The 25,027-nt window shown below is 42.9% G+C and overlaps 1 protein-coding gene across 2 annotated transcripts in view; it reads right to left on the reverse strand.

The window, feature by feature from the left end:
• Window positions 1-25,027, reverse strand: part of LOC118567103 (myelin-oligodendrocyte glycoprotein-like) — a 45,281-nt gene that overhangs the window by 14,513 nt on the left and 5,741 nt on the right. The window contains exons 2-6 of one of the 2 annotated variants that reach the window (XM_036151250.1): window positions 16,238-16,585; window positions 8,554-8,889; window positions 8,367-8,465; window positions 3,288-3,341; window positions 1,680-1,811 (exon numbers count right to left, since the gene is read on the reverse strand). In XM_036151250.1, the coding sequence (XP_036007143.1) occupies window positions 1,780-1,811; window positions 3,288-3,341; window positions 8,367-8,465; window positions 8,554-8,889; window positions 16,238-16,585 (869 nt within the window). In that variant the 3' untranslated portion in view covers window positions 1,680-1,779. Of the gene's footprint in view, window positions 1-1,679; window positions 1,812-3,287; window positions 3,342-8,366; window positions 8,466-8,553; window positions 8,890-16,237; window positions 16,586-25,027 lie in introns of those variants that run through there. The other variant, XM_036151249.1, reaches the window with a different exon arrangement.

The raw sequence follows: 25,027 nt of genomic DNA on the forward strand, positions 1-25,027 counted from the left end.
TCCCTCACCGCTGGTGTCCACCAGCGGGTTCGAGGGTTGCCGCCACGACATGCACCAACAACCTTGCGGCCACAGCTCCGACTAGCCGCCTCAACAATAGAGGCGTGGAACATGGTCCATTCAGACTCAATGTCCCCCGCCTCCCTCGGGACGTGTTTAAAGTTCTCCCGGAGGTGGGAGTTAAAGCTCCGTCTCACAGGGGACTCCGCCAGACGTTCCCAGCAAACCCTCACAGTACGTTTGGGCCTGCCCGGTCGGACCGGCTTCCTCCCCCGCCATCGGAGCCAACTCACCACCAGGTAGTGGTCGGTGGAGAGCTCCGCCCCTCTCTTCACCCGAGTGTCCAAGACATGCGGCCGCAGATCAGATGAAACGACAACAAAGTCGATCATTGAACTGCGACCTAGGGTGTCCTGGTGCCAAGAGCACATATGGACACCCTTATGCTTGAACATGGTGTTTGTGATGGACAATCCATGACGAGCACAGAAGTCCAACAACAAAACACCACTCGAGTTCAGATCAGGTGGGCCATTCCTCCCAACCACGCCCCTCCAGGTCCCACTGTCATTGCCCACGTGAGCGTTGAAGTCCCCCAGCAAAACGAGGGAGTCCCCAGGAGGGGCACTCTCCAGTACCCCTTCCAAGGACTCCAAAAAGGGTGGGTAATCTAAACTGCTGTTTGCCGCATAAGCGCAAACAACAGTCAGAACCCGTCCCCCCACACGAATGCGGAGGGAGGCCACCCTCTCGTTCACCGGGTAAAACCCCAACGTGCAGGCACCAAGATGGGGGGCAACAAGTATGCCAACCCCAGCTGGCGCCTCTCACCATGGGCAACTCCAGAGTGGAAGAATGTCCAGCCCCTCTCAAGGAGACTGGTTCCGGAGCCAGAGCGGTGCGTCGAGGTGAGTCCGACTATCTCTAGTCGGAACCTCTCAACCTCGCGCACAAGCTCAGGCTCCTTCCCCACCAGAGAGGTGACATTCCACGTCCCAAGAGCCAGCTTCTGCAGCCGAGGATCGGAACGCCAAGGTCCCCGCCCTCCACTGCTACCCGCAAGTCGTTCCTCGAATCCCGCCATTGTTTAAAGCCCAGAATTACAACCTTCTTCGTGATTTTGTTGACATTTTGTACTACAAACTCAATAGCGCCCCCACCGTTTCCGGTAGTATTGCTCCGTATTGATCCATTTCGTCCGTAATTGTAAGCTCCCAATTTTCGTGTCAAAGTACGGACGAAATCAACGGTTAGAACGTATGAAACACTCTAGCTTATCTTTTTGCTAAACTGCAAAAAGATAAGCTTCTTATTTATAATTGGTGACCATTTACATTATTACAAAGTGACTAAAATTATTCCTAGCTGTATTGCTAGAAAACTTAAAACTAGTCCTAAAGAAATGATTGATCAAATTTAGTCCTGGTTTATACCTGGTAGACGTAGAACCAGCAATGTCACACTTACATTAGATCTTATGGATTACTAAGATTTAATAGAGGGAGGTGGTTTTATATTATGTTTAGACCTTTTAAAGCCTGTGACACTATTGCACATTCATTTCTATTTGAAGCCCTAAAAGTATTTGGATATGGTGAAGTCTTCATCAAAGTCCATTGGGGGCCAGATGGGTAGAGCGTTGTGCTTGTGTCCAAGAGGTTCTGGGTTCAATCCCCACACACTGCCACTCTGGGTCCCTGAGAAAGACCCTTAACCCCAGATTGGTCCCTGGCACCACGCAGTTACCCCCTCCCCAGATGCCACTGCAGCGGCCTGCTCTTAGGGACGTTTTTCTGGCCGCTCCTCCTCAGCTACACAGACACAACAAAAAAATGCAGAGATTGCCCTCTGATCATCACACTTTGTGTAATGCTTGCATTTTTTCATTATTTATCTCGTCTCGATTAATGATGAAAAGTTGTTAATGGAATTTTAAAATAAAACAAATAGGTCTCATTGATGCTTTGTGGAAAATCAAATATGACATTAAGAACAATAAATGCCAACACACAGATTTAAATCTCTGTGTGGCTGACAATAAGAATATATAAAAAAAAGAAAACAAATATTTAAAAAATCATAATTAACAAGACATACATATAGGAAGGTGGCTGTTTTATGGTAAATGGCTTCTACTCATATAGCACTTTAACTAGTCTTGGGACCTCCACAGCACTTCACACTATAGTCATTCAGACCCTGACAGAGGTGCCTTATGTCAGTAGCTACAACTGCAGTCAGGCAGGCTGACCACCACCAGCAGATAATGCAGGGGATCAAACCGGCATCCTGCCCCTCTGCACCACCTTTGTCCCATATTTGAATATTTAGGTTTCAGCTTTGGGTTGTCGCATGGTTGTTGTACATTTGTATTCATGGTATTTGAAGGAGACACCGGTTCCTACTCCCTCCCTCTAACCAGTGACTGATTCCACAGGTGTATCCCATCATGAGTGATGGGAGACAGGAAGAAAAGGGGCGGCCACACCCAGTGAGTGAAAAGAGAGAAGGAGAGACGGACAGAGCGGGACGAAGGCGGGATGCAGAAGAGGCTCAGGGGAGACGCTGGCCCCACCGGCTCAACCGCTGGATGGATAGCTGGGCGTGGACTGCAGAAGGGCGCAAAGAGGGAGCGGCTGATCCTCACTACCCTCTGACTGCTGAGAACACGGGTTGTTTTGGTGGGGTTTTTTAAACTATTTTTAACATGCGGTTTCACTTTTAGAGAAGGTTTTAGCTGTTATTATCTGTACAGTATTTTGGGTGTATTTTTATTGTAAAAAAAATGTTAAACATTTAGATCTTGTTCGTTTTCAATGCACTGCTCACCCCTGCAATGTCAAACCTTGGAGAACACCTGGATGAACCATGAAAAAGGAAATGCTTAGTGCTAAGATTTTGAAACATTAAAGGAGCAATAAGCAAAATAATGTGAAGAACAAAAGATAATATTTCAGATGGACTATGCATGACATCACACTGCAGCTCTCCGTCTTGTTCTCCAGTCTATAAAGTTGTAAGTTACTTCTTCACTAGACATGTTCCTACGAAAGGTGATGCTGTTTTGCTGTATTTTTGTCCTTTACAATTATGCACATAGAAGATGACGTGTGAGAAGGAAAAGACGGACTGGGTTTTGTTTTGGTCTACAGACCACCTAGTGGTGAAGTATAACTTATTTCTCCTTGAAGTTCACCATTATTTTTTTACAGCTGAAGAGGCAAAAGCTCTATTTTCATTGAATGTTCACACTACAGTACGTCATTACTGTAATTTATATGTCTTACCTTCTGCTAAACGTTGCTTCTGCAATAAGGCCATCCGCTCCATCCCCTCTTCCCCTATTAGTAAAAATAGTAAAGAACAGTGTGATTCTGTGATCGCTCCGGAAGACATTCAAATGCCCATAAACAAATTAAAATTATATAAATCACTGGGTAAGTGACAGTGTAAATGCAGAATTTTCACCTTTTTACTTGAATGTTTGGAGTCTGGACAACTTCCACCAGCAAGGTGTCATTAATCTGATCTCTAAACTGCAAAAAGATAAGCTTCTAATTGATAATTGGTGACCAAATACATTATTACAGAGTGACAAATTATTCCTAGCTGTATTGCTAGAAAACTTAAAACTACTGTTAAAGAAGTGATTGATCAAACTCAGTCCTGGTTTATACCTGGTAGACATATAACCAACAATGTCAGACTTATATTAGATTTTATGGATTACTAAGATTTACTAAAGGGAGGCGGTTTTATATTATTTTTAGACCCTTTAAAGCCTGTGACAGTATTGCACATTCATTTCAATTTGAAGCGCTAAACGTTTTTGGATATGGTGAAGTCTTCATCAAAGTCCATTGGGGGAGTGGGGGCCTGATGGGTAGAGCTTTGCACTTATGTCCCAGAGGCTCTATGTTCAACTCCCACACACTGCCACTCTGAGTCCCTGAGCAAGACCCTTAACCCCAAATTGGTCCCTGGGCAGCCCACCGCTCCCCAAGAAGATGGGATAAATGCAGAGCACCTATTACATTTCATTGTACATCGTTTATTCATTCATTATTATTATAAATGTTATACAAGAACTATAATGCATCCATTAAAACTGCCACAAGCTTGTTCTAAAAGATTTTATTTGAAAAGAGGATGCCCAGTCTCCTCTTATTTATTTATCATGAACAACAAGAATAAATCTGCATCTAAAAAGTTCTAGGATCAAATAATAAAAAAAGGGTTTTGGTTGACTTAACTTCAATACAGTGCACCTACCTCTATAGTGAAGAGAAGTCCCTATTAAAAAATGCGTGACGTTTTACTTGCATATCAAATTTTGGATTTTCTTTAGATTACAAAGCATACTTTTTATTTTTTATATATATAGAAAAGAGAACCCATCTATTTTGCTTCAGGGCTAAGTTAAACTATTAATTTTTTTTTAGCCCCCAATTAGATGATAAAAATAATTACATATTCATCAAAAATGGTAAAAAGCTAATTTAAATTCAATCACAGTAAATTTTGTCTTTTCAACTTATTGTTACCCATGTTTAGAAGAATTGAATGTTTAGACCCTTAGTGATATTTTCAGATAAAATGAAGAGTTCAAGTTGAAAATTAAAGAAAAATTAGCAGAATAGTGTAATATTTTAGTCAAACATTTTGCTGCACAAATTAACAAAAACTGCAAAGACATCCACAGAACAAATCTTTAGACCCTTAGTGATAATCAAGTCTAAAATATGTCCCTGTATGTGCGTCGGCTGTTTAACATGTTGAGTTAAACCAAAGTTTCTAAGTGTGTCACACAGTTCTTTTGGACATTTGTCTTCAGGGTTGTCAACATGAAAGTTAAAAGTTTCATAATCAACACATATCGCTGATAGGATGTCACTAAGATCATTACAAAAGTTTGATATGGACTTGTTTAGAAAGTGCTTTCATCAAAGTTACCCAGCAAGTAAACTGAGGTGGAAGGTGAAATTTTACATCTAAGGCACTCTGAGAAGTCCTTACATATCTGGACCCTGAACCTCTGAACAGGTGTACATAACCATAGTGCCTGAGTATAATTGTCAGAATTATTGCCTGCACACTGAGAACAGGTTTTAGATTGTGCAAAACCTTTCCTGAGTAATCTTTGACTTGTTTAATGTACTCTGTGAAGAAGTGTAATGCAATCCCATTACACTGTTGTAAGACACCGGAAACACAATCTTATTTTGCATGCACAAAAATGACAATAAAGTTTGTCTAAGTCTAGTCATTTTAAAACTTCTTCAAATATCTGTTGGTGGCTATGGTGGAACGTCCGCTTCACCAGCAGCATCTGAAGTAGCTGCAGGGGCTGATGGAGGACGAGTTAGTTACGCCGTTTTCTGTGACCCATCTTGTTCTGTGACTCCAGGGACTCTGATTGTATATAATAATAAGCAGTGTGCGATTTGCAAAAAAAAAAAACAGAGGGGGGGATCATTTCAAGTGTTTTATAAATGAACAAAGGTTATGTGGCCTGCTTGCTGTCTGGCTCGAGACAGCATGCAACCTGTCCTGGGACGGAGGGTGGAGAAATCGGCTGCTGCTGCTTCTTGTCTTGTGACGCTGCCTGCAAATCTTCATCATCCACCAAAGTTCGTCCTGTAACATTACCATGGCTGTTTGTCCCGTCATCTACTCTTGACCTTTTCTGTTGATTTTTCAGGCCGAAATGTGAAAAAGTACTTTGTTGACGTTCATGCTGCCACACGTTCTCATTTATTACTTGGTTAGCTAGCAGGTGCTCTTTCAGGTAAATAGCTAGATCCAGTAGGTTAGACTTTTGTTTTTAAACTTGCGCCATCTACTGTCTTGACTCGGGAGTGGGTAATAATTTACTTTAACCGCTTTGAGCAGAAAACGTATTAATACAGACAACAAAAAATTAAATTAACAAATGTGAAGGACACAAGAGATGTACTTATATTAGGGCTGTCAAACGATTAAAAAAATTAATTTGAATCGATTAATCACATAATGTCAACAGTTAACTCGAGATTAATTGCAGATTAATTTGCAAATTAATTGCAATTAAAAGAATAAAATTAATGTTTTATCCTTTTATTTCTGAAAGTGTAATAGCCTGTTTGGGCATTTTAATATGCAATTTTGCAATAAATGACACTAATAAAATACATGCTTGTACAAAAAATATTTTTATTTTGTTATTTTTCAAGCACATTTGAGAATTGGAATGAAAACATCCTAGTGCCAAATGTTAAACTCTGGACTATAATGGCTAAATGACTAATCATGACGCCCTGATGTTTACTCAATGTGTAAATAAATTTGTAAATAAATACCATGCCAATATATTTTTCTGCCTCTTAAACAAAGATAGACATGATATTAGGCATATAGCCTACATATAAATTAATAAAAAAATTACATTTCAATAAAGTCATAAGTTTTATTGTTCGTTTTTCCACTCTCTCACACACACACATCTAATTCTGAGCTTTCACATCAACAACAATAATTTCTTTGAATATTTTTACTTGTTGTTTATATCCATATTCATACAGTTTAAGCCTGGAAAAAGGTTTTAAATTTCCAGGTGATTCCAGTCTTACACTTTGCTTGTAACTGGGCAGGAGCTTAATACCCTTGAAAGAGACTGTTTAGCAACTGTTTAGTAACTCCAGGCACTTTGTTTGGCACCGTGGTTCAGCCTTAGTTTGTCAAATACAGAGACAACAAATTAATAAGCATTAAAATATGGTTTATGGGTTGGGTTTCTGCAATGTTACCTTCAGAACCAATCTCTGCACCGCCTAATCTACTTTCAGCAGTTATCTCACATTATTGCAACAGTAAACTGCAGAAAATACGGGCAGAGTTGCTCTCTCTGCGTTTACTCCCTCGGCTCCTATGGCGGAGGGATATTTCGTGCAAGCAGGTCTCTTAATAACCAATGTTTCGTCACTTATTTTAGAGCCTGAATAAGCGATTTCACTTTTAGAAACGTGCCCAAAAAAACCGCAACCCGTGACTTATAAAATTTACAAACGCCTTTAGAAAAAAACAAGTCCAAAGTCCCATGAAATAAACAGTTTGTGCAACAGTGAGCGTGGGTCTGTTTTGCTACAGTCTCTTGAAACTACAGAAAGCGTTGAGAGAAAAAGAAACACAGTCCGGAGAGCACGGCGGAGAAAAAACATTAGGGAACGGTGTGTGTGTTTTGAGCACTGAGCTATATAGCTCTGTGGTTTTGACGCGCAATTAACGGCGACAAAAAAAATGTGGGCGTTGTGATCTAACGCGTTAATAACGCGTTAAAACGGACAGCCCTAATTTACAATCCATAATATTACTTATTCGGACCAGAGGGGGGGAGAAATGTAGCCTCGTGAGACCATCCTGATCTCGCGAGCTTTCAAGGTTTCACTCGCAGATCAGTCTGGCTACTCTCCGTTAAAGAAAATTTGGAGCCGTTCACCAAACGAACGTCCAATCAGCGTTGGCTTTGAGGCGGGTTGAGGTGTGACGCAACGGGAAGCGCGTCAGTTCAGTCTAAAGAACATGGCGGTTTCAGCCGATGAAACTAGCGTTAGCGTGGCTATCGAGCAAGTTTTATCGGAATTACAGAGTATTTCTCTGCTGAGTTAACGAGCCTTTACCTGCAGCAGCAAGAGTAGCTTGGCTTGTGGTTGTGTTTTCGTCGTCGCTCGTAACAGAGCGACGACGAATCTGATTGGTTCATTTGGCCCGTCTATCACCAACATAGGCCAATCAGCTAACCAGTATTTTCGCCCCTTCCCAAAGTTACTTCAACGGAAGGTTTCCAGATGGATATGCGGAGCAAATCTATCTGGCGGAGTCAGGTAAGGAGAAATGTATTCCCCCCCAGGGATAAAACATGAATGACAAGAGAGGGGGAGACGTCACAAACAGATGGGGGGGGGGGGGGGGGGGGGGGGGCGAAAAGCCCCCCCCCCCACCGCCAGCAAATCGCACCCAGATAATAAGTTTAATTAAAAAAGGAATAATGATAGAAGGACGTGGGGCCACTGCTTAATTTGCTTACAGGCTAAGATCGAAATGATCTAATTAAACCTTACAAACTAAAGCTTACTTTAATTTACTGTCATAAAGTACATAGTTTGGCTTTTAAACCCAGCCAGGTTGGGTCAGATGTGACTAATATTTAGTCTAGTTCAACTATACTGTCAATCATGGACGGGACTGTAAGGATACATTTATTCACACCTAAAAACTGTCTTTGGCTGAGAAAGTTTGTGTAAAATCCAATTAAAAATTTGATTAATTCTAATACAAGATCACATGACAGCACCCACAGCATTATGCTTAGAAAACAATCTGAGACTTACCTGAGATGAAACGGTGCCGGAAACGATATAAAAGACCTGCAGAGATGATCAACAGAACCAGTAGAACCAGGAGAGCTGTGGCCCAGGATGGAAATGTTTCTGTGGAAAAACAAAGATAATTTGCTCTTTCTTTGACCTTTGGCCTTTATTTGTAGCTCTGACCTTTAACCTGATGCTCTGTCCTGACCTCTGACATGTTTCAGAACCACTTTCCATCTGAGGATGTCCTCGTCCCTGTAGACGGTGCAGATGTAGGTCCCACCGTCTCTCTCTGTGGGGTAACTTAGGGTCAGACTCAGGTCTCCAGTTCTCAGCAGGTCTTCATTCAGCTTTGTGCGGCCGCGGTAAAGGCTGTCCTGTTTATTTTGGTCTTTGCTTTGATTTGAATACACATGAACCGTGTTGAATTCTGGTTCTGAACGAGTCCAATGCACTGATGTCTTCTCATGCAGTTTAAGTGATGTTCTACAGGGCAGGACAACAGACTCTGCTCCTCCAGTCAGCTTCACCTCCTCCTGATCACCTGAGAGGAGATCACAGACCAATAAGAACAGTGGAGCAGGAACAGTTATGATCATTATTCAGGTCTGATTTATGACATCTTTACATTTCTGTGTCTATGTGTGGTGGATACTCCTCCCACCACCACATCGTGTTAGTATTTATTTCTTTATATTATATTACAGTTTATATGGTTAAGTTAGTTATTTTATTTAGACAGGTATTTTATAATGGGTGCACACTTTAGTTGATGTCTGTCTGAATGTTTTACTTACATTAGTTTTTTGTTTGAGGTGCTGTTGATACAAACCAGCTGGAGGAAGAAACCCAGAGCATACCATTTGTTTTTGAAAAACTGACAGGGGAGACTTGTTTCAAGTTGTTTTAATTAGTTAATTTGGTCACTTAAATATTCACTTATTATTTCCGCTAAGTAAGAGTTAGTTTTGCTTTATTTGTTTCATAGAATGCTTTAGTTAATTTTTGTATTTATTTGTTCTTTTGTTATCGTGCCTCCCTCATGTGGTAGATTTAGGTTACTCCATCCCTATTTAAGAAGCCTTTTGTTTGCAGGTCAGTTTATGTTGAGATAGAGTTTAGTTGACCTCAGTTAAATTGGGCCCAAATTTTTTATTTATCCTTTGATTTATTCTTACATTAAATCTTTGTTTTACTATCTTTGGAAGAATTAAATTGAATTCTTTTCTACTTTGAATTTTTTTTTTTTTATCCTTATTCGAGTCTGGTCCTTTACACTATGGATTAAAAACTTTTCATTTGCAGTCAACCAAAAGAGAAAATTCTGTTTAAACCTTTAATCAGTGGTTCATTGTACTATATTTATTTCATGCAAGCAGTTGCCCATACGGTTTAATCAGACCTTTTCTGGTTGGAGACCACTAAACTGCTAAAGAACTATAGAGAGAGTTTTATGTCTCAGCATAACTGTGTGGTATAGATGCTGTACAGTTCAGGACAGGAAGGACCTAGCATGGGTGGTGAGAACAGCACAGGGGATTGTGGGATGCCGTCTGCAGGATCTATGCAGAACGAGTCCAAAGAAGGTTCAGACGCATCTCCACTGATCCCCCACACACCCCCACACAGACAATGCTCTGTTTGCCTCTATCCCATCAGGTAAATGGTTCAAAAGCATCAAAGCCAAAAATGGAAAAAAAAAACAATCACCCCCTGATGGGAGACGGTGGTCCCACATTTACATGTTAGATTATCCACTGATATTACCGCTGTTTCTCAGCAGAGGGCATCTAACGTCATTATGTCATGACCATCATATGTTACAATCACTTTACTGTTGTTCACTATTTGTATTCTCCTCTCTCAGGAATATCTAAATGCACATTTTTGTTAATGTAGCCTGAGTCATTGCACAAAAGTATCTTATTGCTTCTATTTATTTGTAAGATGAGAATGTATTGATTCGTAAAAGGAGTGATACCAAAGCCCTCAGAACTCTGATACAATTTTTATCTTTTTTTTTCTTTTTTATCTTTGTGCACACTATAATGAAAGAAACTGTAACCTTTTGTTTTATGCCAGTTGCATGATGTGAGGTGGAGCGTCCAAAAATAAATTTCACCATGTTAGCACACAGTGACAATAAAGAATCTTTGACTTTGACTCATGTTGAACTAAAAGCTGGGCTCCCAAGGTTCCATAACTTCATTAAGTTCCAGACCAGACAATAATATATTAGAAGTCTACTGCAGCATCCCAGGAGCTCACTTTTCTGCCCATGTCCATCTGCTGACATGGGCAGAATTCTTTTTTTTTAAAAGATGTTAAGTCGTGGCCACGCATTAGTAACGCGTGGCCATGAGATAGATAAGATAAATACTGCCTTCGGTTTAGCCTTTAGGCTTGATGTTTAGCAGACACGAGTGGATCCAGGGATGTGATGAATAACTGTACATCCTCCCTTTTCGCCAACAGTGGAAAAAATACTTTTTTGGAAATGTCTGGTATCAGCATAATGTATACTTAATGATACCAGATTGGACATTGTGTTCCCTCGCCCGGACGCGGTCACCGGGGCCCCACTCTGGAGCCAGGCCTGGAGGTGGGGCACGTTGGCGAGCGTCTGGTGGCCGGGCTTTTGCCCATGGAGCCCGGCCGGGCTCAGCCCGAAGAGGCGACATGGGTCCCCCTTTCGATGGGCTCACCACCTGTCAGGGGCCAAAGGGGTCGGGTGCATTGTGCAACGGGTAGCAGTAGAGGGCGGGGACCTTGGCGTTCCGATCCTTGGCTGCAGAAGCTGGCTCTTGGGACGTGGAATGTCACCTCTCTGGTGGGGAAGGAGCCTGAGCTCGTGCGCGAGGTTGAGAGGTTCCGACTAGAGATAGTCGGACTCACTTCGACGCATGGCTCTGGCTCCGGAACCAGTCTCCTTGAGAGGGGCTGGACATTCTTCCACTCTGGAGTTGCCCATGGTGAGAGGCGCCGAGCTGGGGTTGGCATACTTGTTGCCCCCCATCTCGGTGCCTGCACGTTGGGGTTTTCCCCGGTGAACAAGAGGGTGGCCTCCCTCCGCATTCGTGTGGGGGTACGGGTTCTGACTGTTGTTTGCGCTTATGCGCCAAACAGCAGTTCAGATTACCCACCCTTTTTGGAGTCCTTGGAAGGGGTACTGGAGAGTGCCCCTCCAGGGGACTCCCTCGTTTTGCTGGGGGACTTCAACGCTCACGTGGGCAATGACAGTGGGACCTGGAGGGGCGTGGTTGGGAGGAATGGCCCACCTGATCAGAACTCGAGTGGTGTTCTGTTGTTGGACTTCTGTGCTCGTCATGGATTGTCCATCACAAACACCATGTTCAAGCATAAGGGTGTCCATATGTGCTCTTGGCACCAGGACACCCTAGGTCGCAGTTCAATGATTGACTTTGTTGTCGTTTCATCTGATCTGCGGCCGTATGTCTTGGACACTCGGGTGAAGAGAGGGGCGGAGCTCTCCACCGACCACTACCTGGTGGTGAGTTGGCTCCGATGGCGGGGGAGGAAGCCGGTCCGACCGGGCAGGCCCAAACGCACTGTGAGGGTTTGCTGGGAACGTCTGGCGGAGTCCCCTGTGAGGCGGAGCTTTAACTCCCACCTCCAGGAGAACTTTAAACACGTCCCGAGGGAGGCGGGGGACATTGAGTCTGAATGGACCATGTTCCACGCCTCTATTGTTGAGGCGGCTAGTCGGAGCTGTGGCCGCAAGGTTGTCGGTGCATGTCGCGGCGGCAACCCTCGAACCCGCTGGTGGACACCAGCAGTGAGGGAAGCCGTCAAGCTTAAGAAGGAGTCCTACCGGGCTTTTTTGGCCTGTGGGACTCCGGTAGCAGCTGATGTGTACCGGCAGTCGAAGCGGCAGGCGGCTCGGCTGGTCGCCGAGGCAAAAACTCGGGCGTGGGAAGAGTTTGGAGAGGCCATGGAGAAAGACTTCCGTACGGCTTCAAAGCGATTCTGGTCCACTATCCGGCGTCTCAGGAGGGGGAAGCAGTGCAGTACCAACACTGTTTACAGTGGGGGTGGTGTGCTGCTGACCTCGACTCGGGACGTCGTGCATCAGTGGGCCTCCCTACTGAAGCTGCTACCCCCGCGATCCGACCCCGGATAAGCGGAAGAAGACGGACGGACGGATACCAGATTGAGGCGGTGAGGTGGGCGGATTTTCCCCCGACTGGTGCGCTGCGCGGTGGGAAAAATGCATAAATAAATAGTGTAAAGGGCTCCTTAAGAGGGAACAGGAATAATGGGTCTGAGCTGAAGCCCCGCTGTTACAAGTTCCTTAAAATGACCCTTAAAAGTATGCACCTAAATTACATACAACATACTGCGCACCTGAATTCAAGCGCAAGGCAGCGTGTCTGCTTATTAAAATGAAACTTATAAACAGAATGTCATGGTACCGACTCTTTTGACCCACATGCAGAATACACTGAGGAGGCAGAGATCCGAGTTTTTAACAAGTTTATTAAATATAAAGCTCAAGACGTGTTGTGAGTCCTCCGGACGTCTGGTAACAGCGGGAGGTGTGTTAAGGTTTATGCCAGGGGTGTCAAACTCATTTTGGTTGAGGGGCCACATTCAGCTTAATCTGATCTCAAGAGGGCCACGCGAGTAAACTCATTGCAAGATTAAATAGAACTAATAAATGTGGACTTGTTGTTGATTTTTATATTAAATTAATTTCACTTTTACACAATATATTATGAATAACCTCAGCGTTTGTAAGAAAAGTATGTGCAATTTCAACAATACTTTTACTCAGTTAAACATTTACTTGTGCATTATGCATAAGAACCGATCACAGTGATTGTACAATGTTGAAAAACATTTATTCACATTTTTTGGAACTTAAAAACATTGTTCTGCATGACAAAATACATCAAACAGATAAAAATTAAGAAATGATTAAAATTTTTCCACACCTGAAGCTTAATCTGCTAATTAAAACACAGCGCCCCTCGTGGGCAGTATAGGAACTGCATATTTTCAATTAAACAAAATACATGTTTTTTTTTCAATAATTGTTTTATCATTCTTTTCCTTTTATCTTGTCCACTTGTGAAAGTCAAATCTGATGAGCTCTTTGTGGCATCTTATTGCCACATTGCCAGACAGGACACATAAAAACAAAAAAAAAAAAGATAAAAAAAAAAAAAAAATTTTTTTTTTTTTAATAATGATAATGCATTTAGCCACAGGGCTGGACTAAATTGTTCGGCGGGCCGGATCCGGCCCGCGGGCCGTATGTTTGACACCCCTGGTTTATGCTCTGATTTATGTTTATTTAGGGCTTGGGCGTAGTGACGTATTACTTTGTGTGGCCGCCATATTGAATGCCTCCGCGGCTCCGCCCCCGCTACTCAGACTACTGCCTATGACTACCGCGTACTGTACTCCCTCTCTCAGCCGTGTTTTAATTTGATTAGTTTCACCTTAACTTGATTTCAACCATGGTAAACCGTTGCTCTGTTGTGGGCTGTAACAGCGCAACACATTATCGCCATGGCAAAAACATAGAAAATGGGTTAACTTTCCACCGCTTTCCTACCTGGAGGCGGAACCACGGAGAACAAGTGTCAGAGATAACGAAGAGTCGTCGGCTCGCTTGGATCGCGGCTTTAAGACTACCGATCATAACTTTCCACAGTATCCCGATGTCAATGAGAGTGTGTTCCCTGCATTTTCATTCTGGTAAGTTAAAGATGCACGGTTTTATTTTATAGCCTACATTGTTTCTTTCCTTCAGCCGCGACACTACATACATGCACATAAATACTAAAACGGCAGCGGGAAAAGGCTCAAATACGTGAGAAACTAGGAGGGTTTAGGGAGGGTTGGCAGTTAACGTTACTAACTACACCTTTGAAACACATAGCAGCTAGTTAAAGTACATTACATGCGTGAGTGGTTGTTAGCACTAACGGTTAGCAGGTGCCAGAGCCCGTCTGAGCACAGCTTATCTTTGAACGAGTTGCTGTGTTCTCACTGCTTGCTGGCTTTATGATCTGCCGCTCCTGAACCCATCCATTCGTAAACTGCACATGAGACTCCAAGGATTTGTAGCTTTGGAACTTTTATAAAGTATAGGCGCTCACACCGCAAACAAGGCAGCCGAAGACGTCCGATATGCAAAACAGTGGCAACAAGTGGTCGTCGGCGCTCCATAATAATGCTGATGTTGTCAACATACCGGTCCCTGGTTTCTCTATTTAATGTGTCCCGGTAAATTTCAGATCCTTTTAGGGATTTTAACATATTTTTTCTATCTATTCTTTCTCAACTCTACTTCTACGTCTCTTCGTTCAACAACGTTATGTCAGAGGTATTTTAACGTTGCGTTGCCATCAACATGGCTGCCACGTCCCACAATGCAACGCGGATCCCTGGTTTTGTCACGTGGTGTGGTTAATAAAAAGCAGAGTTCAGGTGGGTCGGGTATGCCCCGCCCCTCCTCTCTCAGAGCACAAATGCAACCAAAGTGTGGAGTCTGTTTCTGATGGCGAAATCTATCTTCTGGATAACGGGTCTAGCTGCTATGTGTAGGCTACACACAGCAGCTAGTAGCCACTTCTGCCAACAAGGTGGTAATCGCGGTGATATGATTGATTGGCCGGGGGAGTGATCGGCTGCTGCGGGCCACCAAAGCCTGAGAAGCTGCTGTTGCCTGCAGCAGACGTGGAGGCTGCCAAGCGGATCATCGGTTCTAGGTGGATTCTGGTGATCGGCGAGGGTGCGGTGGCTGACAGATGGCAGAGTCTGAGGGGGGCGGGGCAGGGTCCGGTCACTCGTGCGGCGGGGGCGGCAGGGAGGCTGTCAGCTGATCTGCGCTCTGATGACCCCGAGACTTGCCAGGATGATCAGGGACTTTCTGAGGTTTTCTTCCTAAGCAGCTGAGTGGGCCGAGAACTGTCCGGCTCAGCCGAGGAAAGGTTCTTCGGAGCGGGATTCGAGGCCGGTTCCACCTGGGAAACAGAAATTAGGCGCTTTCCAAGGCATAGAAAGACGCTGGCCTTCTGAGTCCTACCACCTAAGGCTGACAATTTGGCGATGAGGTGCTGACAGCAGCCTGTTTAAGAACCGTCCCCGCTGACGACGGAACGCAGATCACCTGCAAGTGGCGCCTCACCTAGACCGCAGTCACCTACTGTCACCTGTGGAGAAGAGACAGGAAAAAAGGCAGCGCCCAGCCAAGGTACGCCCACAGCACCCTGACACAGAATAAGAGGCTTTTTAGGCTGGATATGGTTAGCAGAACTGTGTTCTGATCCAGCGTGCAGCCATGGCTGGTTCTGAATGAGCCGAATAAATCACTGCCGCTCTCCCTACCTCCCTCTTGTGTGTGAGGTAGCGGACGGTACCGGCTTACTGTCACCACTGGTTAAGACCAAAATTATTTATAACTCTGATCGCTCTTCCTGCTGCTCTGTTAACATGAACTGCAGCAGGAATAACTATTGATGGCCACAAGCTGTGAAAGAAGCTGAAACAGCTGTGCAGAAAGCGGAGCTTAGAGCCTTGTTACACGTGAGCAGGTGAAGTCAGTGAAATGCGCGTGTCACACAGTCAAAGCCTGTAAGATGACAGCTTTGCTTATTACCACTCTGTGTTTAATTGCAAGAGGTCGCAGGATATCATTATAGTTCATTCCAAGGTTGAAATAAAATGAAATCAAGTCTATGTTCTCTATATTCCGTGAATGTATGCTACACCATCATAAAGGAGTTCCCTCACAAATAACTTGTGGCCACAACTTATAATCTTCAAAAAAAAAAAAAAAAAAAGATCTGCCCATGTCACCAGAGGGGCTCCGTAATTTACAGCACAGAACTTTAAAATCTGATGTTAGTTGTTTATCTAACCTTTGACTTTCAGATGAATTGTGGTCATGATGAACTCTTCTCTTCCAGTATAGAAGCTGCAGGTGTAGTTTCCATTGTCAGATATATTAGGTTTCTTCAGAGTCAGGCTGAAGTCTCTGGTCTCCAGAGCATCCGGTTCCATTGAGGTCCGTCCTCTGAAATGCTGGTTTTGATTTTTCAGATCATCCTGTTCTCCTCTTCGTAGGTGGACAGCGTTGGGAATGAAATCACCACTGGTCCATTTAAGTAAGGGCTCTTCAGTGACACCACTATAGTAACTGCAGGGCAGGGAGACAGACTCCATTCCCTCAATAGCCTCCACCACTCCAGCTCGGGCATGCTGGGAAACTGAGGAGACAAAAAAAGCTTTCAGTTAGTGTGCTGAAATGATATACTGTGGACAATCTGTCTTATATTAACTGACCACCAAAGACTTCAGCTCCCACCTTACAAAGACTAAATCTGTTTAAAAAGTCAGTTTTACTAAACTCAAAGATCTGATAGTATTGAGCACCATTTATGTAACATGTGAAACTAAAACATGTCTGTTAAAAGTCAGTTAAATAAGGGTAAACATTGAGGATGAAAGCAGAGATAGCAAAGATAATAAAATCTTGCCACATATCAGGCTCAACAAGCATATAGTTGAAGATTTATGTCAAAAATAATGAACAACATGTACTAAAACAAATTAGGACGTATTATTTCTGCTTTTCACCTCATCCATTGTTTATACCTACTTAGGGGCCAAAGCCTTTCTCCAGTCTCCATTTTCCAGTGGTCAATAGGACAATCCACCATTTCATTAAACCCACCCTTTATGGACAAGTCAAGTGTGTCCCACCTCATGGCACTGGAACTTAAACTGGTGAAATGTTGGTTCATTTAATGCCACCAGTGACCCGCTGTGCAACCCATGTGCCATTTGAGTAATCCATGCTACACAAGTTCTCCTCCACCTCCAGTGGACTCCCTTGAAGTTCCTGTTCCAGAGTTTTTCAAGAAGTGTGTTCAGTTGGGCTCTCCCTTTGTCTAGAGTTGTTGTTACGCAGTTGTTTGAGAAGGTTTTTAATGCAGCATTAAAGCATAATAGAAATACCTATTGTCCCACAATGGGGAATGTCAGGCATTAAGTGGCAAAAACATGTAGACAGCATACACCAAAACCAAAACACTAAAGTAAACAATATGAATGAAAAGGCTAATATAAAGTTAAATTGTAAAGCAAAATATTTGGCGGGTTTTTTGGACTAATTTATAACAAAATACAGTATATCAAAATAGTTGTCATTGAGTGGCTGAAAACTAAAGACATCCACATTTTAATAAAATGTCATATCCTTGTACTCATTTTATTAGTACATTTATTTTGAATTGTGTATAATCTGCTGACCCTGACATCAATGAATAATAATTCTATGAAGTTGTCTTGGACTATGTTGGAAAAACCGAATAAGATCTACTTAGAAATGTTTCATGGCTGTGTGTGAAAGAGAAACATTAGAATGACCTTTTCTCAATGAGAGAAAGAAATTATATATAAAGTTAGGTATACAAATCATAGGGAGGCTATTGACAATAAATGTCCAGTTGCTATGTGATTGTTAAAGTGAACTTTTGTTTTTTTGTTACTTGATTGAACATTTTGTGGGGAGCCTGAATGCACTTTTTTTTTTTTGCTTCTGTGCAGTTGTGTGCTAATAACATGTTCTTTTTCACGTGTTTAATAATTCTACACTTTAACATAAGTTCAAAAGATGTTTAGATTTGGGCTGGTTTTTGTTTTGTTTTCTAGTTGGCCAGGTTTTATGTTGTGTTTGGGCTGAAACCTGTCAATCTGATCTGGCAACACAGAATTAATGGCTGTGTCCATTTAATAACTTAAAGGTCAAGCATAAGCATAGCACTATGATAAATCAGCACTGATGTCAGGCTGAACACTGACTGAAGTAAACATTCATACTAGCAGAGGTAACCACAGCAGCTAGAGAGCACAATGACCAGAACCAACCCAAGTTTCTTCAGTTTGGTTCCATTTTACTGCTAAATTCTGTTCCTTGTCCTACTGCAGCTAACCCACTAGCTGAATGTTGACTCCTGTGTTGACTTCAGAGCTGATGTTCAGCGCCAACAGAAATTAACTCTGCTTCCTGCTCGCTCTCGTTTGCTCTGTTGTCACTTCTTGTATTTGTTTGGAAATAAGTCTGAATAACCTCACCGCACTCCCCGTAGCAAATGTGAGAGCTGAGCAGCACCTCAGCCAATGGCCAAGTACTGAACCTGAACATTAACCTCAGGAATGTGAGTCTGTCTTCAGGTGGCAGCATCTGTACTATGGCTTGAATCCTTTGCTCATCAGGCCATAGCCTGTCAGCATTGAGCATATGACCAATAAAAGTGGCTTTGTTGATTCGCTGTACTTTTTTTCTGCTCTTTGTAGCAGCTGTACCGTTCTCATATCGAGTTGTTCAAGAAAGTAACCCCAAACCAGCGGATCTTCTATGATGGCAACCACACCACTGTGTAAAACCTTTGAACCCCATGTTTGATTTTGTGCAGTCATGTCTTGATGACATCAAAAGCTGGATGACTTTAAATTTTCTGCATTTAAATTCTGACAAGACAGAAGTTGTAATCTTTGGACCAGAGTCCTCAAAAAATAAACTTCTTTACCAAATCACTTAATCTGGATGGCATTAACTTGGCCTCTGGTAATAAAGTAAAAAATCTTGGTGTTGTTTTTGACCAAGAAATGTCATTTAAATCCCATTTTAAACAGGTTTCCAGAGTTTCCTTTTTTCACCTCTGGAATATCACCAAAATTAGAAACATTCTGTCCAGGAGTGATGCTGAAAAACTAGTCCATGCATTTGTTACTTCAAGGCTGGACTATTGTAATTCTTTACTATCAGGAAGTCCACAAAATGCAGTTCAAAGCCTTCAGCTGATCCAAAATGCTGCAGCAAGAGTTCTGATGAAAATCAACAAGAGGGATCATATTTCTCCAATTTTAGCTTCCCTTCATTAGCTTCCTGTTAAATCAAGAATAGAATTTAAAATTCTCCTTCTAACGTATAAAGCCCTTAATAATCAAGCTCCATCATATATCAGAGCTCTGATTACCCCGTCTGTTCCTAACAGAGCACTTCGCTCTCAGACTGCAGGTCTGCTGGTGGTTCCTAGAGTCTCTAAAAGTAGAATGGGAGGCAGATCCTTTAGCTATCAGGCTCCTCTCCTGTGGAACCACCTCCCAGTTTTGGTCCGTGAGGCAGACACCCCGTCTACTTTTAAGACAAATCTTAAAACTTTCATTTTTGACAAAGCTTATAGTTAGAGTGGCTCATGTTACTCTGAGCTACCTTTATAATTATGCTGCTATAGGCTTAGGCAACTGGAGGACATAAGGATCTATTTTTCTCACTCTATAGAGTTCTACTGTTCTTCAATTTTGCATTGCTTGTCATCAATTCTGCTTATAACTTTTTGCTCTTTTTTCTTCATAGTAGGCACACCTGGTCTGGCGTTCTGTTAACTGTGACATCATCCAGAGAAGACAGATCACCCGCTACTACCATCTAATGTAGAACAGATTACTGGATCAATGTGTGCTTCTGTGCTTTTTTGTTTCTCTTGTTGTGTCTCTGCTCTGTCTTCTGTAACCCCAGTCGGTCGAGGCAGATGACCGTTCATACTGAGCTCAGTTCTGCTGGAGGTTCTTCCTTCCCGTTAATGGGGAGTTTTTCTTCCCACTGTCGCTTCATGCTTGCTCAGTATGAGAGATTGTTGCAAAGCCATGTACAATGCAGACGACTCTCCATGTGGCTCTACGCTTCTCCAGGAGGAAATGCTGCTTGTCAAGACTTTTATGCAATCAACTGGTTCCCTCATATAGGATTAAAGATTAAAAACTTCTTTCCTTTAAAGGCCAACTAAAGATATTTTAAAGCTGCTTACAATTATGTTTGACTGTGTATGAATGGTTCGGTAAAATTCTGCCATCTAGTTAGGCGCCTGCCATAGCGTTTGCAATGAGGAGGCAGTGCTGTGCGAAGCACAGCACTGCAAATGCATGGAGGCACCTATTACTATGCACCTCTAAACGGACTCTTTATTAGGCGCCTGCCATAGCATTTGCAATGAGGAGGCAGTGCTGTGCGAAGCACAGCACTGCCTCCAATGCAAATGCATGGAGGCACCTATTACTATTCACCTCTAAACGGATTATTTTATTAGGCGCCTGCCTTGCATGTGCAATGAGGAGGCAGTGCTGTGCTTCGCACAGCACTGCCTCCCAATGCAAATGCATGGGCAGGGCCTATTACTATGCACCTCTAAAGGCGTCTCTTTACGATTAATGCGGCCCAAAACATAGCGTGCACCCCCACAATATAGGCATCAAAACCTGTGGCTCGATCTCGAGATGTGTGCTACTACTTTTATTGGGATTTCGAGTTACCATGGCAACAAAATAAGCGAAAAACCACCCCAAAACAACCCCATAGGAATGAATGGAGTCGGGGAGAAAGAAAGCCTCAAAAAAGCCTCAAAATGACCATTTTCAAAGCTGTACTGTGTCGCCATGCTTTCACCTATGAACACCGTTTAACTTCCAGTTTGTAGATATATCTGTGAACTACTCAGAAGTGAAAACGGGATGTGGATATCTTTTATCGTCTCCTCACAGTTACTCCTCAAAGCTCATGTCCAAAAATCAGTGAAATCATCGTATACAATGAAAGTCAATGACGGAATTCTCCAACTGCTAGAGTGGCCCACTCTAGCTTTTTTAAAGATTTCAAAACTCCGAACAACTTGACCTTACTCGCTGAATTTTCGCTCTACGCAGACAAATTATACATCAAAACGTAGGTATTTTTGTCAGGATTCGGGAAATGTAACCCTCATTGGTGTGGCATTTATAGATTTTTCGCAAATCACCTCAGACTGACACAAACCCGAAACCTCCTCCATTCATTTCCTATGGAGCGGTTTTGAAAAATGACGTTTGAAAATCCAAAACATCCCATGTTTTCGCATCGTCGCTACTCCTAAACCGTTTTATGTACAGACATGAGACTTTCACACATGAATGTCCCAACCCTTCTGGCACTCACAAAAAAGGAATTTTGTGGATAACTGTTACGGTTTTTCCGTAGGAACAATTTGTTTGGGAGTAGCGAATGTGCAAAATCCTAAAAACGCTTTGGAGCTGCATTTTCCCACATCATCCACTTTTATACATCGTCGCTGTGTCTACACCGATTTTTGTACAAACATAAAAATGAGCTTCATGGTCCTCAAACGCCTGCTGATACTCATGGTGAAAGAATTATCTTGATATCTCTTATACTTTTTGAGTTACAGCGATTTGTTCGGGACCCTCTTTAGAGGATTTCTGAAAATCCATAAAAATCCCATTTAGATCATAATTTTTTACGCCTTTATTAAAATTTTTCCAGCAAAAAACGATAGCTTTTCTTCTTCCCCTATCCGTTACGAACTAAACGCAGAAAAAATTACGTCTCTACCATTTACGGATGAAGAGATATCAAGCGTTGTTCGGGGCAAAGTTCTCCATTATAATCCAATGGGACATTTTGTGAGCAAAGTCTCTGCACTTTGGTGCAGAGACTTTGGCCGCTGCAGGTGTGTGAGTGAGTTTCCATGACAACGGAACTCTGAGGGCCAGAGGGAGAAGGTCCATTAGGATACAATGGCAACTTTCGACGCCCGCTGCAGCGGCTGTGATTAATGTAGGAATTTGAAATTCGCACAGTCACTTCCTCCTAACATTTTAAAATTTTCATGTGACTTTCAGCCATGTGTCAGTTTTCTGTCCCATTTTGATTTTACATGCTTTCCTATTGGGCCTTTGCTTCCAACAGGACCTGGCATGATGCCCAGACACGACCCAATTGGCCAATACAGCACCACCCACATGTGGGAAATGGCACTACACACCATTTTGGTCAAATGTTGAGTTCTGGGCCCAGATGTGGTGAGGCTGAGTTGCTAAAGGAGGCCAATCTGTCCCATGAACTTTGGTCACGTTTGGTGACATTAAGTATTGGCACCCCTATTTGAGGCACTTCCCAGTACAGGATTTGGACCAAACTGACAGAGTACAATCACCCGGTGATACTGAACACAACCTTGTTAGCGGCTAACGGTTAGCATGTTGCTAACCGGAAGTAGCTCTAGGAAGGTCTCACCAACTTTTGCTTCACAGAGTCTGTTCTTACTTTAGAGAGAAAGCTCCACAAGAAATTTGGGTTACGTCGCATCAAGCATCTCCAAGCTATGAGGTGTCAAACATCCAATGCTTTTCAATGGGGGACCAAACCTCTTATGTTCCCAATGATGCATGCCCATATATGGCGCTACAGTATAGCTCAGAGGGAAAGTGCAGGCTTTGCATGCAAGAGGTCGTGGGTTCGAAAGCTGGCGTGGGTGACTAAGATTTTTGTGTCATAATCCCGACAGTGTATATTAAAACATGTGTGCTGATCCCATTAAGTATTTTTTTGTACCACCCGCCATTTTGAGTTACCATGGCAACGTTATAAACAACATATTTTCTCCCTATTTGAGGCTCATCCCAGTACAGGATTTTGACCAAACTAACAGAGTACACTCAATCAGTGATACCAAACACAACCATGTTAGCGGCTAACGGTTAGCATGTTGCTAACCGGAAGTAGCTCTAGGAAGCCTGTACAAACTTCTGCTTGACAGATTTGGTGAATTTTAGGATTTTCTCCCTTTTTAGGCACTTCTCAGTACAGGATTTCAACCAAACTAACAGAGTAACATCACCCGGTGATACTGAACACAGCCATGCTAGCGGCTAACCGTTAGCATGTTGCTAACTGGAAATAGATTTAGGAAGGTCCTACCAACTGCTGCTTAGCCAGAGTTCTTCTGCCTTTACAGACAGAGAGGGCTGCAGCTGTCAGTGAGTCTCCATGACAACGCTGCTAGCAAGAGGCTCCTAGGAGGTTCATTGACTTAACATGGCACCTTTCAACGGCCGCTGTGAGGGCTGTGAAGTCCGTAAGAACCTGAAATTCGCAGTGTTACTTCCTGTTAGTATTTTTGACGGTACGGTACGCACCAAGAGGCAGGCGCCTTGCTAAATTTATTCAGAAATTTTTCTAGTTTCTTATTCTTCATTTTTCTTACATCACGATAAATGCGGCCCGAACCGTAGCGAGCACCCCCACGATATAGGTATCAAAACTTGTGGCTCGATTACGAGATGTGTGCTACTACTTTTATTGGGGTTTCGAGTTACCATGGCAACAAAATTAGCGAAAAACCACCCCCAAAAAACCCATAGGAATGAATGGAGTCGGGTAGAAAGAAAGCCTCAAAAAAGCCTCAAAATTACCATTTTCAACACTGTATTGTGTCGCCATGCTTTCACCTATGAACACCGTTTAACTTCCAGTTTGTAGATATATCTGTGAACTACTCAGAAGTGAAAACGGGATGTGGATATCTTTTATCGTCTCCTCACAGTTACTCCTCAAAGCTTATGTCCAAAAATCAGCCAAATCATCGTTTACAATGAAAGTCAATGACGGAATTCTCCAACCGCTAGAGTGGCCCACTCTAGCTTTTTTAAAGATTTCAAAACTCCGAACAACTTGACCTTACTCGCTCAATTTTCACTCTACGTAGACAAATTATACATCTAAACGTAGGTATTTTTGTCAGGCTTCGGGAAATGTAACCCTCATTGGTGTGGCATTTATAGGTTTTTCGCAAATCACCTCAGAGCGACACAAACCCGAAACCTCCCCCATTCATTTCCTATGGAGCGGTTTTGAAAAATGACGTCTAAAAATCCAAAACATCACATGTTTTCGCATCGTTGCTACTCCTAAACCGTTTTATGTACAGACATGAGACTTTCACACATGAATGTCCCAACCCTTCTGGCACTCACAAAAAAGGAATTTTGTGGATAACTGTTATGGTTTTTCCACAGGAACAATTTGTTCGGGAGTAGCGAATGTGCAAAATCCTAAAAACGCTTTGGAGCTGCATTTTCCCACATCAACCACTTTTTTACATCGTCGCTGTGTCTACACCGATTTTTGTACAAACATAAAAATGAGCTTCATGGTCCTCAAAAACCTGCTGATACTCATGGTGAAAGAATTATTTTGATATCTCTTATACTTTTTGAGCTACAGCGATTTGTTCGGAACCGTTTTAAGAGGATTTCTGGAAATCCATAAAAATCCCATTTAGATCATAATTTTTTACGCCTTTATTAAAGTTTTTCCAGCAAAAAACGATACCTTTTCTTCTTCCCCTATCCGTTACGAACTAAACGCAGAAAAAATTACGTCTCTACCATTTACGGTTCCGGAGAAATCGTGCGTTGTTCGAGGCAAAGTTCTCCATTATAATCCAATAGGCAGACTTGGACACAAAGTGTCTGCACTTCTTTAGACTGGCCCGCTGCAGCTGTGTCAGTGAGTTTCCATGACGACGGAACTCTGAGGGCCAGTGGGAGACGCTCCATTGAGATACAATGGCAACTTTCGACGCCCGCTGCAGCAGCTGTGATTAATGTAGGAATCTGAAATTCGCACAGTCACTTCCTCTTAACATTTTAAAATTTTCAAGTGACTTTCAGCCATGTGTCAGTTTTCTATCCCATTTGGGATTTCACATGCTTTCCTATTGGGCCTTTGCTTCCAACAGGACCTGGCATGATAACCAGACACGACCCAATTGGCCAATACAGCACCACCCACACGTGGGAAATGGCACTAC

The sequence above is a fragment of the Fundulus heteroclitus genome, chromosome 20 (genome assembly GCF_011125445.2).
Source record: "Fundulus heteroclitus isolate FHET01 chromosome 20, MU-UCD_Fhet_4.1, whole genome shotgun sequence".
Lineage (NCBI taxonomy): Eukaryota > Metazoa > Chordata > Actinopteri > Cyprinodontiformes > Fundulidae > Fundulus > Fundulus heteroclitus.